Source organism: Leptonychotes weddellii, chromosome 10, assembly GCF_054177405.1.
Source record: "Leptonychotes weddellii isolate Sample4059 chromosome 10, ASM5417740v2, whole genome shotgun sequence".
Lineage (NCBI taxonomy): Eukaryota > Metazoa > Chordata > Mammalia > Carnivora > Phocidae > Leptonychotes > Leptonychotes weddellii.
In genome coordinates, this window is record NC_138378.1 from 25,902,819 (window position 1) to 25,920,468 (window position 17,650).

The 17,650-nt window shown below is 44.9% G+C and overlaps 1 protein-coding gene across 2 annotated transcripts; it reads right to left on the reverse strand.

Moving 5' to 3' along the window:
- Positions 1–7,058: 7,058 nt before the first annotated feature.
- On the reverse strand, positions 7,059–16,597 carry SNRPB (small nuclear ribonucleoprotein polypeptides B and B1). Of its 2 annotated transcripts, none has more exons than XM_081833094.1 (7): positions 16,442–16,597; positions 14,031–14,182; positions 11,278–11,389; positions 9,184–9,336; positions 8,529–8,667; positions 8,072–8,197; positions 7,059–7,210 (listed from the first exon to the last, which is right to left on the reverse strand). In XM_081833094.1, exons 1-7 carry the CDS (start codon positions 16,442–16,444, stop codon positions 7,173–7,175), a joined length of 723 nt encoding a protein of 240 aa, XP_081689220.1. In that variant the 5' UTR covers positions 16,445–16,597; the 3' UTR covers positions 7,059–7,172. The 2 variants fall into 2 exon arrangements, with proteins under 2 accessions (XP_081689220.1, XP_006750477.1); XM_006750414.3 differs by having other exon boundaries at positions 7,059–7,342.
- Between the last annotated feature and the right edge of the window lie 1,053 nt (positions 16,598–17,650).

Genomic DNA, 17,650 nt, shown 5'->3' on the forward strand with positions numbered 1-17,650 from the left:
CTCACTCCTGAAAAAAAAATATTCTAAGGTTATATTTAAAAGAAAAAACTCTCTCTTTACAAAGTTAGGATTGAAAGACTCAAGAACCATAATAATGGCAAATATTCACTGTCTACTTCCTTTGTGCTAACCTTATTAGGTATATAACATCATCTAATCTTCAATGAGGCATGTTCTATCACCCTGTAATACAAAGCCCAACTTCATTTATTTTTTTTTTAAGATTTTATTTATTTATTTGACAGAAAGAGAGATAGGGAGAGCAGGAACAGAAGCAGGGGGAGTGGGAGAGGGAGAAGCAGGCTCCCCGCTAAGCAGGGAGCCCGATGTGGAGCTCGATCCCAGGACCCTGGGATCATGACCTGAGCCGAAGGCAGACGCTTAAAGACTGAGCCACCCAGGCACCCCCCAGCTTCATTTATTTTTTTTTTAATTTTTTTAAGATTTTATTTATTTATTTGACAGAGAGAGAATGAGAGAGAGCGAGCACATGAGAGGAGGGAGGATCAGAGGGAGAAGCAGACTCCCTGCCAAGCAGGGAGCCCAATGCGGGACTCGATCCAGGGGCTCCAGGATCATGACCTGAGCCGAAGGCAGTCGCTTAACCAACTGAGCCACCCAGGCACCCCCAACTTCATTCAACAACTTCAACAACACCCCCAAGCCCATGAGAAAGCCTGTGGGCTCCCTCCCTTGGCACCTGTGGTCCCTCTCAAGGGCCCCTCACCACAGCCCCACCCCCTAAGCGCAATCAAATGGGCCAGTCACCTCTCCCTGCTCTCTCAAGCCATTTTCAGACCTGCTTAGGAGCCTGCCTGCTCTGTCCCCAAAGCCACTTTATGTCAATAATAAATCTTTTTTGTTGCCCCTTGATGCATGTGTAGGGTCATCAGCCCCCGCTATCCAACCAAATTCGCGTGGAGGGGGGGGGTGTCAACATCCCAACAGGACAACACTTGCATTTTATAGATGAGGAAACCGGAGCCTAGAAAAGTTATTTCCCATCCATTCATTCAACAATATGTGCTGAGCGCACAGAGCCATGGGGAAACAAGAGGGGAATTTCCTGCCCTCATCAAAGTGGGGGAAGTTGCTCACAGAAAAATAAACATAAGCGGCTTTTAAATATATGAAAACATCACCAGCCTCTCTTATAACTAAGTATTTACTAATTAAAACAAGAGATATTTGTTTTAACTTATCGTATCGAACAAGATCTAACAATGGAACATACACCGAGTTAGCAAGGACGTGAGAAACAGACGCCTGCCTACCCTGTTACAGATGGTGCAAGATAATACAGTTGGAGGACTATTTACTTGGCGTATCTAGCAACATTTTAAATATCCCTCCTCTTCCTCAGTAATTCTTTTCTTTTTAATTTTATTTCATTATGTTATGTTAATCACCATACATTACATCACTAGTTTTTGATGTAGTGTTCCATGAATCATTGTTTGCGTCTCTTTAGTACCCATCGCAGGGCTAACCCATCCTCCCACCCCCCAGAACCCTCAGTTTGTTCTTTTAGGAATTTATACACATCATACAGAGGTATGGTCCCACAGCCAAAGAGGGGCAGGGCTTGACACTTCCTTCTTTCCTTAAATAAAGTGTATTTTATTTCTGTATGGGTCTTCGTAGAAAGTTAGAACAATACAGAAAATGAGGAATCAAAAATCCAACCCACAATCCCAGCACCCGGGCCAGACTGAGCTCATATGCCACGGAGCAATGCTGCCTCCTGGTGGTTTTTTTTTTTTTTAAGTACATTCAGGAGGGGCGTGGGAGGGATGGGGTGGCTGGGTGATGGACATTGGGGAGGGTATGTGCTATGGTGAGTGCTGTGAATTGTGTAAGACTGATGAATCACAGACCTGTACCCCTGAAACAAATAATACATTATATGTTAATAAAAAATTTTTTAAAAATTACAGATTGATGAAAATTTTTAAAAATGTACTTAATTTTCTTAACTAGGGAATGCACTCACATGGTTCATAGTTTAAAAGTTCTAAATGGTATACAGTGGGAACTTCCTTCCTTTCCTGTTCCCTTCAAACTAGATTCCTTTCCCCACAGGCCAACAAACTGGCCAATCCCTGTACACAGACCTCCACAAATCGTGTACACATGCACCTGCATTGAGGAAATGGGAGCTTCTGTCTAGTGCCTGCTTTTGAATCATGAATTGCTCTCCTAAAAACTTACGAAATTCAAAGAAAAAATATTTCTACACGAAATATTCATTACTGCCTGGTTGTAGTCATGAAAAATCAGATATGAATTCCCAAAATGAGAAGAATGAGCAGGTTATATATACATCCACCTGTAATCATTATCAAGACTTAAATAATAACACGGAGAAATGTCTGTCACAAAAGTTTCTTTAAAGACAACAGCAAAAGAGGAAAGTGATAACTTAAGAATAAAAACAAATCCCCTCCTTGGAAATAAAAAGAACACAATGATATAACAATGACATATCATTTGCAGCAGCCAAACTAGGAAAGTGTATTTCTTCTTTTTTTTTTTTTTAAGATTTTATTTATTTATTTGACAGAGAGATAGAGAGCACAAGTAGGCAGAGTGGCAGGCAGAGGGAGAGGGAGAAGCAGACTCTCCGCTGAGCAAGGATCCCGATGCGGGGCTCGATTCCAGGACCCCGGGATCATGACCTGAGCCGAAAGCAGACGCTTAGCTGACTGAGCCACCCAAACACCCCAAGTGTATTTCTTCTTGATGACAATTATCAATTTTGAGGAGCATGTTGTAAAAAGTGTAGCCGTGTGTTTTGGAACAGGGCAAATCAATGCAAGTTTTAATGAAGTTAATGAAAACATTTGCAACCTTTAACTCAGAAATTCATTTTGAATTACCTAAATATAGAATGATCTTTATGCAAAAATAGGATCATCACATTATTTGTAAGTGAAAAAGCTGAATGTCCAACTACAGAGATCTGGTTAATAGTGGTAGGTACAATGTTCACTTAATGAAACACTAAAGTCATTATGTTTGCAAAGATTTGGGGGATGTTTTTGATGTTAAAAGAAATAGGGGGGCGCCTGGGTGGCTCAGTCGTTAAGCGTCTGCCTTCGGCTCAGGTCATGATCCTGGGGTCCTGAGATCAAGCCCCGCATCGGGCTCTCTGCTCAGTGGAGAGCCTGCTTCTCCCTCTCCACTCCCCCGCTTGTGTTCCCTCTCTCACTGTGTGTCTCTCTGTCAAATAAATAAATAAAATCTTTAAAAAAAAAAAAAGAAAGAAAAAGAAAAGAAATAGGAAGTTGAGGATATAGCAAGATCACAAAACCCAACAAGTAGGCAAATGTTCAACATTGAATGTTCAGGGTGTTGGGACTCTGAGCATTTTTTCTAAAGTCATTCTTTAATGAGCATTATATAATAAAGTATTTTTGAAAGAAGCAAGCAGAATACATAAACTACAGAAGAATTTGCATGTGGGTCTGACCAAGCAGAATTTGGATTTAAACCCATAGCAAACCTGACACTTGAACTCTTATCTTATTCAGTGTTCACAGCCACAGACCAATTGACCTACTGAACTAACATTCTAGAGGCTTAATATGAAAACCAGAGTAGAGAAAAGCCTACAGGCAGGTCAAAATGCATGTTCAATCCTCTACCCAAACCTCTTGCACCACCGGGGACGTAGGAATTATCTTCAAGATAAAATAGTTGGAATGCCCAGATGTCTGACCGCAGACTTTTCCTTTTGTTCTTTCTCCCTGTTTAGTCAATGGTTCCCAAAAGCAAGTGTGCCTAGGATTTTTCTGCATAGGGTTGTATACACAGAACCATGTAGACCATACTTCAAGAAGGTTTTAATGGATTTTCGAGAATAGTTTTGAGCAGACAGTATTTTTACTTTGCTAATCACTAGGCAATGCGTGACTCTACATTTTTCCTCCGTTGAGGAAAATATTTATTATTTGTGTGATCAAAGGAGTCGGTGCCTTTCAGCTCACGCTAAGAGTACCAAACCCTTTTGGGTCACGCCTGACAGACAAATGGGAGGCTCCCCAGGGGGATGTCTCAGCCCTGCTTTGCAGTTTGTTGCTGCTCACTCGGGGCATAATGTTCCTATGACATTGTCTGAGCTAGCCATTGAATCTTCTGCCAAAAGCTGCCGCCAAGCTCACCTCCCTGATGTCCTTACTCCTCGGCCTTTTCCTCTGCTGAAATATCCTTCCCACAATAAAAAGCCTTGGTAAACTCTTTCCATGAAGAAACTCTCTTTTTCCCTTCTTTCTTTGTTAATTCAGGTGAAATTCACTTAACATATAATTAACCACTTTAATTTGACCATTAGAACTCAACTGTATTTAGTTGTATTCACTATGTTACACAATAGCCAGCTAGCCATCTCTAGTTGCAAAAGTTTTTCATCACCACATAAAAATCCACTAAGTAATCCATCTCCATTCCCCTTGGCCCCATCCCCATGCCCCGGTAACTTCTAATCCGCTGTCTCTATGATCTTACCTATTCTGGATATTTCAAATAAAAGGAATCCCATGATGTGGCCTTCTGTGTCTGGCTTCTTTCCCTTAGCGCAATGTTTTCGAGGTTCATCTAAATGGCAGCATGTATCAATATTTCATTTCTTTTATGGCTGAATAATATTTTATTGAATGTAATATCCCACAGTTTCGTGTATCCATTCATCCACTGATGGACAGCTGAGTTGTTTCCACTGTGTGGCTTTTATGATTAATGTACTAGAAACATTCACATACAAGTTTCTGTGTAGACATAGATTTTCATTTCTCTTTGGGTATATACTTAGGAGTGGAATTGTTGGATCATATGCTATTTCTGTTTAACTTTTTGATGAACTGCCAAACAGTCTTCCATTCTGGCTGCACCATTTTATATTCTTGCCAGCAGCGCACAAGGGGTCCTATTTCCGTATATCCTCGCCAGCAGTTAGCCCCCCCACCCCGCCCCTTTTTTCCATGAAAGCCATCCTAGTGGGTATAAAATGGTATCTCATTGTGGTTTTAATTTGCATCTCTTTAAACCAGTGATGCTGATCATCTTTTTCATATGCTTGTTATCTATTTGTAGATCTTATTTGAAGAAATGTCTATTCCATTCCTTGGCTTTTAAATTGGGCTATTTATCTTTTTACTGTTGAGTTGTAAAAGTTCCTTATATAGTCTGGATATTAAACCCAAATCAGATACAGGATTTGCAAATATTTTCTCCCATTCTGTAGGCTGCCTTTTCAGATTCTTGGTAACATCCTTTGATGCACAAAAGTTGTTTTGCTTGTGCTTTTGGTGTCAAATATAAGAATTCATCACTGGACCCCAGGTCAAGATTTACCTGTTTTCTTCCAGTAGGTTTATAGTTTTAGCTCTTATATTTAGAATGTTGATCCATTTTGAGTTAATGAGTGACGTACAGCGCAAGACAGAGGTCCAACTCCACTCTTCCACATTAGTTATCCAATTGTCCCAGCACTGTTTGTTGAAGAGACTTATTCCAATAAAAAGTTTTAGCCCTTATCAAAAATCAGCCATATAAGCAAGAGTTTATTTCCGGATTCCTAATTCTATTCCACTGGTCTGTATGTCTACACCACACTGCTTTGATTACTGAAGCTTTGTACTAGGTTTTGAAAGCAGAAGTGTGAAACATCCAACCTTGAACATTTTTCAAGATCGGTTTTGCTAATTTGGGCGTCTAACAGCTTCATAGGGATTTGGAGGATCCACCTGTTTCTGGAAAAAAAAAAAAGCCATTGGAATTTTGACAGAGATTACACTCAATCTATAGCTCATTTTGGAGAGTATTGCCATTTTAACAATATTGTCTTCCAACCCATGAACATGAGTGGTCTTTCCATTTATTTAGGTTTTCTTTCAAGATGTTTTAGTTTCAGTATACAAATCTTTCACCTCCTTGGTTAAACGGATTTCTAGGTATTTTATTCTTTGGAATGCTACTATAAATGGAATTATTTAAATCTCCATTCCAGATTGTTGCTGGTATAGATCACAATTGATTCCTGTGTGATCTTGGACCCTGCAACTCTGCTGAATTTATCAGCTCTAGTTTTCTACTGGGTTCTTCAGGATTTTCTCTACATGGGGTATTGGTCAAGTTTTACTTCTTTTCTAACTTGTGTATCTTTAATTTTGTATACTTACCTAATTGCTGTGGCTACAACTTCCAGTACGAGGGTTAACAGCAGTGGTTAAAGGGGACACCTCTATTATGTTGGCTGTGGGTTTTTCAAATTAACCTGTTGGTCATGTTTACAAATTTCCTTTCTACTAAAGGGTGTCACAATTTCATCAAATGTTTTCTCTGCATCTATTGAAAGGTTCGTGTGGCTTTTTCCTTCCATTAATGTGTATTCCATAATGTTGAACCACCCTTACACTCCTGGAGAAATTCCTAACACCCCAGTAGTACATCACTTTTTCAAGGTCTCCTTTGCATTTAGAAATGTCTTCCCCCAGACAGTAACTTCAGAATAGTGTCCACTTCGTATTTCTGTACCCTTGAATATTGATGTACTAAGATACTCAAGTACTGCTCAGTGATCAACGGAATGTAGACTTTAGGTGGAAGAAATCATGGAGATCCACAACTCAAAAGTTAGGTCATACGCATGTGTGTGATGCTGGGAGAATGTTACACCAAATTGTTCCTCTCCCAGTGGAACTGGTTTTCATTTTTAGTTATCTGCCTCCTACTTTACCATATGAAAATGAATATAATCTCAAGTACTGCACAAGAGGCTATCAAGATGAGTGCCTTCCAAAGAAGAGCTGCCAATTCACAACCATTACCAGCACTGCAGGAGTGTTTACTTCAACAAACTAATCTTTGCCAGTTTGATATGTGAAAATGTCTCGTAGTTCAATTGTGTGAATTCTCAGTATGCTGTGCATCTCTGCAAATGTGTAGGAAAATATTTTATAAGGGAAGCAGCTGAGATTAGCACTAGCTTTTCCAAGGAACCTTGCTTGACTCTATTAAGCACCCCATTTTCTAAAATTAAACAGACAGACCAGATACACTTAAATATTCTTAAGAGTTTATTATAAACTAGTTTCACAGGCCACAAGGAAGTAAAAGGACTATGTACAGCCTTACGGGAAACAGGCAGGGATCTGAGGAGGGCCAAGATGAGTCTAGGGCCTTGGTGGGCGCATTCCCGGGGGAGGGGGCCCTGAAAGGGAAACCAGACAATCCCGTGAGACTCCAAGAACAACGGCATAACAAACAAACAGGTCTGTGGTAATCGGGCCCACGCCTCTGTGGAGCTACTTCCATAACTCTGTGGCCAAGGGTCAAAGAAGGCCTGAAGTAAGAGTAAGAAGTTTAGTCAGTGCCTGATAATGCAACTCAAATCCCCAGCCCCAGCCCCAGCCCCCGCCCCAGCCTCCCACACCCCGCAGTCACCAAGTGATCAGAGGGACGTACTTAACATATATGCTAACTAGGAACTTCTCTGGTACATATGGGTTCCTATGCTTATAAAACCCATAAACAAAAAACCCAAACTAACTAGAGATGCAGGGGTCACCCACTATGGCTTGGTTCAAAGAACACCAATCTGGGAGGCAGAACACTAAGCTCTCGGGGCCCGTTTCCTTATCTACAAATGAGGGCTAATCTACATCAGCATTTCTCAAACTAGAATTAAACAGATATATATAAATAAATAGTACAGCAAAGCCCAGAGCCCTCTTAATTACTAGACATTATCAAGCCCTAGGGCATAAGACAATCCTAGGACCTTTGCTGGGGACTCTCAGAATGGATTATTTCGCAGTGCCCTGAGAATACTGCCTTGGACACTGAGAAGTTCTCTGGGTATAGGACCACTCTAACTGCTCTAAGAGGGAGGGGAAGGCTGATCTTAAGAAATGCTTTTTCCCTCTTTCCTTTGTGGACAAAGTTGCCTCTGAGTTCACTTCCCTAGGCTTAAGGCCTAGAAGCCCAGACGGTATAGTCAAAATCCAACCTTCCCTCCACTTCCCATCCCAACATGCTCTAAGGAAGTCAAGTCACTGCTGTTGGCACTTACCTCGCATGCCCGGGGGAGGGGGCCGCATCCCTGGTGGGGGCATGCCCATCGGAGTTCCTCGTCCAGGGGGGATCCCCATTGGGGGACCCATGGGAGGCCTCATGCCAGGTGGTGGGCCCATCATGCCTACAAGAGAAAATCCCCAAGAATACAGCTCAAGTGTCTGTCTTGAAAAGGTAGCAGGAAACATAATAAAGCTGTCCACCAAGTTCTGAGACAGATGGACCATTCCACCCTCCCAGTCTCTCCTAAGAAACTGGGCCTTGAGCCAAAGAGGTGGGGCTCCCTATGGCTCTTGTCCAGCTAGTTCCATGGTCAGTCAGCCAGGCTGGATCTCAGAGTAATCCTGCTTAATTACACAAACTCATCATCGGTTTCCGTCAACGTTATGTCTCATCATGAATCCAGCTCAGGCATCTCCCATTAGGTGGCCCCGGTCTCCTTACGGGCTCCTCACCTGGAGGTGGTGCCCCCCGGCCCATAGGTGGGGGAGGACCCCCACGGCCGGGCGGGTACTGGGTCGGGGCCCCCGCGATGCTGGCCGTGGCAGCAGCTGCAGCAGCAGCCACAGTCCCTCTTCCTTGCGGGGTCATCACCTACGAGGACACAGGAGCCGAGTCAGGCAAGACAGCGCAGGGCGACGCAGCATCCCACTCTCCCAACTCGGTTAAGACCGAGCAGACACCCCATCCCCTAAGCTACAACTCGCAGCATCAGGCTGCCAGAGAAGACCAAGCCTGAATGCTCATTCCCATCTTCCAGGCCCGCATTAGGGAGGCCCAGTCCCAATTAGAGACAGCTCCTGCAACTGTCAGTGTAACTGCTAACAGGCTCTAAGAGAGCACAGCTCCTATGCTGTCACAGAAACATTCTGCCCCAACATGCTCGGCTAAAACACCTCCTATGCATCTCTTTACTTCAACAGCAACAAGATAATTTACAATGCTAAGTTTTCCTTCTCACTTGATTCTGGGACTACATACAGAGCACAATGAAATACTGACAGCCTGACAGTCAGAGGTCACTCCTTCTGGACTCTTCCCCAACTGTGGGCCCTCTCTCTATCCTTCATTTTAACCAGGAGAAGTTGGTGCCCTTCCCCAGCTCCTTACCTGTTGGGATGGCCCACCAACTCCTCGGACCGGCCCCGCCAGTCCTGCGGGAGCCTGGGGCATCGGAACACCAGCTGGGATTCCCCTGCCAGCAGCCCTGCCAATCCCTGGGCCCCCGGCAGCTCCAGCAAGCGGCACTCGGGCAATGCCAGTCTAAAAAATAAAGAAATACGCTAAAATGCTGGGGGCCTAGAGAGGCAGAAGTACCCTTTGGAATACCATTGCCAAGAGAGCCTCTAAGATTTATGGGGCATCAAAACAGCTTAAAAACACTACCCAGCCACCCATCTGTGTTAATACCATTCCTCTTCCACCCAAGATTATGCGTCTAGCTGTCACCCCTACAGCAGGCTAAGAGGAAGTCTAGAGATAACAAACCACAACTCAACCTATACGCATTCCTATGAAAATTAAACCAATGAAGGGCCAGGGCTCTGTTCAGAAGTGTATAGAGGACAAGAGCACTTGACCTGGCATCAAAGAGAAATGAGGTCCAGTCCCGCTCTGATTCTCACCGGTGGGTGACAGTGAGCAAGTAATCCCACAGTTCTGGGACTGTTTCCTCATCTGTAAATGATGGGGTTATGACAAAACCAGGTGTGGTCATGAAGCCTTACGATGATCTCTATAAGAGTAGCAACTTTTACTAGAAGTAGATCCAAGAGTTATGAATATAGACATATATATGCTTTAACCAAAAAATGTGGTAAATCCCTTGCAAACATTTATCATTGGAAAGGCTTCAATGTACAAGTCCAAAAAGAAGGAAATGACTAGGATAACTACTCCATCCTCACTTAAAAGAATATTTTTAACATGACTTTTAAAAAGTATACCAAAACGGGAAAAATGTTTACAATGCTAAGTGAAAAAGCCGAATAAAGCATTACATACATATCATGCGTTAAACACCAAAAAACAGATACATATGTGAAAAAAAGCAAAAATAAGGAAGATTATCCCTTTGATGACAATGTCTTAAAATGAAAATGGAAAAACCTGCTTAGACGCTCTAAAGTCTCTTCTAAGTGTAGGCTGGTGTTTATAGAACCAAGACTGCCCAGTCAAATGCCAGCCCCACCACGTAATAGCTGGACACTCAGGGATGTTACTAAACGCCAGTTTTTTTAATCTGTTAAGTGCGAATAATTTATCTCAAAAAACTGTTTATAAGGAGTAACTAAAAGATTGAAGTGCTTGGCACACAGCAGATGCTTAATAAATGTTAACTATTATTCTCTCACGGTGTAAAATATATACATTCTGTTGCTTGGATTTAGGACTTTTTTTTTAATTTGAGAGACAGAGCACTCACGAGTGAGAGGGGAAGAGAGAGAATCCTCAAGCAGATTCCCCAACAAGCGTGGAGCCCAACACAGGGTGGGATCCCAGGACCCAGAGATCATGACCTGAGCCAAAATCAAGAGTCGGCAGCTCAATCGACTGAGCCACCCAGGCACCACCCCGCAATCCAGCATTTTAAATTAATGTTCATGAGCCCTTTGGTTTCTTTATCCCCTCTTAACAGAGCTCCCCCACTCCTTTTATAAAGATTGATTTTATTTGAGAGAGAGAGTGTGCAAATGAGCACAAGGGGGGGAGGGCGATGCAGGGGTGGGCACGCAGGGGTGGCAGGAATCTCAGACTCCCCGCTGTACGTGGAGCCTGATGCGGGGCTCAATCTAACAACCATGAGTTCATGACCTGAGCTGAAATCAAGAGTCGGACACTTGACCAACTGAGCCGCCCAGGCGCTCCTTGGACTTAAGACTTTTTAAAGTCCAGCTAGAACGCCATCACATTAAGAAGTGACCAGATGGCCTTAAGTGCCTTTTCTCCTGACTCACTGTGTACATCAGCAGAGGAAGAAGGGAGGGCTTTAAAGTTGGAAACCCTCCCATCCTGGTTCCCCATCTCTACTTTCTACTTGTGGGGTAACCTCTTTGAGCTTCTATTATCAGTAAAAGGGGGACAAAAATCAGAGGATGCCTGTGTTTGTGAAATGCCAGTGAAATGCAGAGAACCTAACACAGAGCCTGGCTCACATCACAGTAGGGCTCCCCCGCCTTATACTGGCCCTCTGCACTGACTTACATCTTTGGGAGGAGGTCCCTCTACTGTCATTGAGACCAGGTTCTCCCCCCGAAGCAGCACCAGACCAAGGACTCGCTTCTCTTCTCTTTCTGCTTGTTTTGAGTTCTTTGGCCTGAGGACGGGTTTAGGAAAAGAAATAAAAAAGCAAGCATTAGAAAAAGGGTAAAGCTCCCATTCACCTGTCTAGGGGCCTCCAAGATTTGTTCTACACTGTATCTCCCAACAAACGGTACAAAAACTTTAAGACAGCTCCTCCGGATAGTCTTCACAGGCTGAACTCCTCACCCCTTAGTGGTTGTCTCCCACACCAAGGGGATGCGCCAACCAAGAGACAGGATGAGAATTGAGAAAGCCCAGTCCTGGCTCAAATGTAATTCCTTAACCATCGGGAAGGCCTTTCCTCAGTCCAGTCTTCTTTGACATTACCCTACTCCCTCCCTTCAGCTAAGGCCTTGTCAGTCTGAGGAGGCAGCCTGAACAACTCAAGTCCACCGAACCCCACTCAGCCCTCTTGCACACAGCACCCTTCCACTACCAAGTCAGCCCCGCAGAATGATTCACCACAGCCCTCACCTCACCTCGGAAATAGAAGCAATAAGAGAAGAGAATTAACTACATAGAAATTACACCTCTGTCCTCAAAGCACAAAAACAGACATTCCCAATGCAACTACCAGAAAAGGAGGAACAAAATATGTAGTTGACCCTTGAACAACATGGGTTTGAACTGTGCAGGGCCACTTGTGTGGGAATTTGATATGGTACTGCAAATGTATTTTCTCTTCCTTGTGATTTTAATAACTTTTCTCTACCTTACTTTACTGTAAGAATACGGTATATAATACATGTAACATACAAAATACATGTTCATCTGTTTAGGTCATTGGTAAGGCCTCCGGACAACAGTAGGCCATTAGTAATTCAGTCTGGAGGGAGTCGAAAGTTATACGTGGATTTTCGACTGCGTGGGGTCAGTGCCCCAACCCCTGGGTTGCTTGAGGGTCAACTGTAAATGTAAACTGGGAAATAAATAACTGCAGCAAGATAGGGGAAGGGAAGAAAAAGTCAAAACCAATATCCTAAAAATAAAGGAAAGACAAAATGCTGATTTTTAAAAACTTAAAAGGTTTCCTTTTAATGGTATTTTTTATAATAAATTAACAAGAAGTTTTCTATGGGTGGACATTTCTTCCTTTTTCCTTATCTATATTTTTTTAAATAAAAGCATGTATTGCTCTTTCATAAAAAACAAACAAAACAAAGCAAACAAACAAAACAAAGCAAAAAAACACAAACCAAAAAAACCACACACACACACACACTCAAAAACCCTTCTGGGTATTGAAATCTTTCTTCATATACTTTTATGTATTTTTAAAATATATTTCCCAATAAACATTTTTAAGTTATCAGAATAGTTTCATTTAAAAAAACAACAGGGGAGGGGCGCCTGGGTGGCTCAGTTGGTTAAGCGACTGCCTTCGGCTCAGGTCATGATCCTGGAGTCCCGGGATCGAGTCCCGCATCAGGCTCCCTGCTCGGCGGGGAGTCTGCTTCTCCCTCTGACCCTCCTCCCTCTCATGCTCTCTGTCTCTCATTCTCTCTGTCTCAAATAAATAAATAAAATCTTTAAAAAAATAAATAAATAAATAAATAAAAAAACAACAGGGGAGAACCAGTTGGAATAGTTCTACGCTGATCTGCTGGCCCCTCTTTAATGTGTCCCTGGCACTCAGCCATCCCTACCACATTGTGTCCTGTACTTCTTGACCTCTTGCCACAAAAACAAAACAATAGCCCTAAAGGGAATCAGAAGGAATTCACAGCCGCCAACAACACAACATGGACCAGTGCATGTGGCAAAAGAGAGCTGAATGATCGCTGAAGTCACATAACCTCTTTGGGCCTCAGGATGCCTTGAATGTAATATGCACAAAAAGCTATAGCCCACATTTTTTAATAGGCCAGAGGCTTAAGATCTGTGAGTCTTAAGACAAGGGAGTTATCCAATTACATATGGAATTGTAGAAAAGTAGAAAATATCTCCAATTGTGTCTATAAATCCTAACAAAAATCACTAGCCCCAAACCCACACGGGAAGCTGAGCACTTACCCTGAAGAGGGTCAGAGGCTTCTTAAAGCAGTTTCAGACCAGGCTGCATTGGGAGAGCCCTTTAGGCTACAGCTTTACAAATAGGCAATGAGGGGCGCCTGGGTGGCTCAGATGGTTGGGCGTCTGCCTTCGGCTCGGGTCGTGACCCCAGGGTCCTGGGATCGAGCCCTGCATCGGGCTCCCTGCTCAGCGGGAGGCCTGCTTCTCCCTCTCCTACTCCCCCTGCTTGTGTTCCCTCTCTCGCTGTGTATCTCTCTGTCAAATGAATAAATCAAATCTTTAAAAAAAAAAACAAATAGGCAATGAGGCCAGAAAATCAAGCTCTCCCCCCTTACACACCTGTGGGGAGAACATGAGAGCCCTTTATCCCAGTACCCAGGGGCACACAAAAGTCAGAGAAACAAAAAGCCTACCAGCCCTCCTTACAACTCGTACTCAGCTAGGACTGGAGAGCAAGGCTAGTAAGGGCTAGTAAGGAAGGAGATTTCTTAGAGTCCGGTGTCCCCCTTTAAATCTGCCCTCTAACACAGGAGAGCAAACCAAGGAACCAGCTAGCTACATCACCACCTGTCGCTGGGCCCACCCACCCAATCCACTGCCCTCACAACTCACATCCCACCCCCACGCAGCCCACTTCTCACTTGATCTTCCTGAACTCATCACAGTCACAGAGGATCAAATTCATATGCTTGTCAAAAGCCTTGAAGGTGCCAATGAAGATTCGGCCGTCTTGCAGGATGCACCTCATCCTGTAGTCGATGTGCTGCAGCATCTTGCTGCTCTTGCCCACAGTCTGCAAGGAGAAATCAGCAGGATGAGTGCAGCTCTTCTGGACCTCTGTATCCCTGGTCCTTCCTAAAGACCAGCTGGGGCCTCCTATCTATCTTTCTCAGTAGGTTCTCAGCTCTGTCTTCCAGCCACAGCCCTTCCCCAGGAATTCTCCCCCACCGCCCTGCGTTCAGCCCTGACCTCTGCCCACAACTATGATTCCCCTTCCCTTAAAGTTGTCTTTTTCACATTACAATTGCTTGTGTCTGTGCTGTGTCAGTTTCAGGGGTGAGGGTGTGAAGTGTCTCCAAACTAATCCAATCCCCCCCATACCAGATGAGCCACCTGCCACTGTGCAGATTATAGGTGACACCCACAGCCCATTTAAAAGACCGAGTGAAAGAGGAGCTGGAATGATTGGCACTAAAGAGCCAATCAATGAGAACTTGTCAACAGAAAGGAGGTGATCAGCTTGGAGCCAAGGAGAATGGAATCCCTAAATCATAAATGTTAGTGTGCCTCCAAGACTACCTTTGGGAGGGAAACTTTCTGGTGATCAGGGTGCTCATCAGTTTGAACGCACAATGGTCTTTAAGAACATACATAACTTGCTATACTTATTTATCAATCCAACAACCTTTTCTGCTTTATAGCCTGGCTTCCAATGTAGCTTTGCTAAAAGGGAGACTAAATACATCTCACAACGCAATTTGTCAGGTGCCTTTGGCATTATGTCTCTCTAGAAATAAACAACCTGGCATTTGATTTGTCTATCAGCCTCCCGTCGGTGTGACTGGTGTGGGCCAGGCATAACTCATCCAAGCGCCTTCTCTGCGCCGGGCACTGTGCTTGCCGTTATCTCTGTGAGCGTGGACAAGAACGGGTTTTTGAACCTACCAATGCGTGGATCGGAACCTTGACTGACACCCTGGAGACGCAGGTTATGTGGTCCACTCTCCCTCAAATGACCATGTTAACCGGCTTGTAATCACACAGCTTCTAACCACACAGATGTGTGAACCTTTATGGCAACATTTACCGGTCCATCAGCCTTATAATAGCGAAGTCTTCCAGGGTGCTCCCTGTGTAACAGGCACCGTGACAAGCACTACAGAGCTCATTTAATTCTAGAAATCAGGCTAATTATTATTCCTACTTTACCGATGTAGCCACTGAGGCCAGGAGAGGTTAACAGCTTGCCCTGTCTCACAGCCAGGAAGCTGGGTTGGAACCTGGACAGACTGAATCCAGTGCCTACTCTTCCAACCAATCCCACAAACAATTCCCTGCTTTCAGTTCACCCAACACATACCAGCTACAGCACAGAGTGCTCTTTCTAAACACAACTAAGTTCATGTCATTTTGCTGGCTAAATCCTTCAGTAGCACGCCTCACCACCAACAGGGCTAGGTAGCATGTAAAGCCTTTAAAAACCAGGTTCCTGCCAATTCCTCCCATGTCTCTTTTCCACCCCTTCCTCCCTCCCCCCTCCGGAAAGTTTCAACAGTGCCACCCTTCATGCTTTGCTCTTGCAGTCCTTCCCATCTATAATACTCCCTTCCATCTTCGCTGGGAAGACACCTCTAACAATCTTTTAGGACTCTGCTCAGGAATCATCTACTCCACAAAGCGTTCTCGCCCCGCCCCTCCCTCGCCGTTACTTTTACGTAATGCTTAGTTACCACTCTGGATTATGGTATCTGTGTCCCCCACCAGAAAGTGAACTGGGTGAAGGAAGGAAGCATTTCATTACGTAGCCCCAGTGCCTGAAAAGTCAGCCATACTCAAACACACAGCCATGCTCAACAAATGAGTTGAACTCTTCCAAACATTCTCCTTCATCCTCCCACCTACTGGACCCAAGCACGCTCCCTGGTTTCGGCCACGAGTCCTCCCACCTCTTTCCGCAACTCCTCCTCAGACCCTCACCCCCGTTTCACAAGCCCTCTAACGCCTGCCCCGAACCCCCAGACACGCATTTATTCTGCAAAAGTTTACTTAGCGCCTGTAGGATCCCAAGCACTGTGGCTACGGCGGCGTGGAGAGCCGCGGTTCTAACCTCGCCACCACCGAGCGAGCCCTGCCCCCATCCCCCGGTTCCAGCCTTCCCCTCCCCCATCCCGCCGAGCGGCCAAGGTCCGGGTCTCCCCTGCCCAGACGGGGCGGCCGCGGCCCGGGCCTTCACCGCCATGAGCGGCCAACCCACGACCTCCCCCAATCAGTCGCGGTCCGCACTCCACGACAGACTCGGAAGTTCCCGCGCCGCCAGCCTGTGCCTCCTCACCATGGTGGCGGTTCTGATGGCTCCGATTCCCGCCGGATTCCCTTCAGCAGAGGCCTAGACGCCCGCCACTAGTCCGCTTCCCGCCGCCGCTACCGGAAGTGCGGCCGGCGATAAAATGGGGTCGGGTAAAAGCTACTTCCGGCCCGGCCTCAGCTCTTGAGTTCCGGCCAAAACGCGGAGCTGTGAGCGCAAGGACCGCGGGGGCTTGGGGCGGGGCTCACGTCCAACTGAACTTGGCGGAGATGTTTGGTCACCTTCCTAGTTTCAGCTCGTTCCTGAGCTGCTCCTCCACTCCTTCCCTCCCGCCCCGGCCCATTACCTCTAGGTCATCATCTCCCACCGCTCTCCGCCGGCTCTCTTGCAGCCACTGTCCTAGCTTTTCCGCGAACTAGTTTGCCGTGTCCCGCTTTAGCACCTTTGCATTTGCTGTTGCCTCCACCTGGGATGCTAATCGTCCGGCCGTGCGCACGACTCATGCCCTCACTTCCTTCAAGACTTAAGCTCATTTCCACACCGAGGACTACGCTGGCCATCCCGATGAAAACTGCAACCTTCCCACCCATCCCTGCTTTAATCTTTCTCCTTCACATCAATCCCTAATATACTATGTATTTCTGTTATTTTCTTATTCCTCCCCATTAGAATGGAAATTCTGACGGTATAAATTTTCCTTTGTGTATTTTTCGTTACTGCAATGCCGAGAATACTGCTTAACACAAAACAAGGGTTCAAAACATATTTGAATGAATGAATGAGTCAATCAACCAATCCCATCTAGTCTTCGGACTTGTGAATACTACCTAAATGCTCAGGAATTTCAAATTTATTCCTCTAACCCTGGGCTCTTCATTTAACTCATGGCCTTTTATCTCCAGCTGCCTGCTTGACCTGGAAGTCTAATAGGTATAATAAATTTAACATGATGAAAATTGGATTCTTGATTGTAGTCACTCTTCTTCCTAAACCCACTTCTTACCAGTGTTCCCCATCGCAGGAGTTTCTCTAGTTAAAAAACAAAAAGGCAAAATGACAAACTTGGAAGCATCCTTGAGTCCTCTCTTCCTCTCCCATCTCATAATTCATCCATTAGCAAATCGTGAGCACCTCACCTACAAAGTGTCTTGAATCTGACTGTTGTCACCTGCTCCATTGCTACCATCCTCCTAGCCACCATCAGCTTGTCAGTTTCCACAAACAAGAAAAAGGAGG

What these genes read in the sequence shown, in the direction of transcription:
- SNRPB (XM_081833094.1), bottom strand. An exon ending in AGGGACCTCCTCCCAAAGAT is followed by an intron (nt 9,337 to 11,277) that starts GTAAGTCAGTGC and finishes TTTATTTTTTAG; the next exon opens with ACTGGCATTGCCCGAGTGCC. An exon ending in CCGGGGGGCACCACCTCCAG is followed by an intron (nt 8,198 to 8,528) that starts GTGAGGAGCCCG and finishes TTTCTCTTGTAG; the next exon opens with GCATGATGGGCCCACCACCT.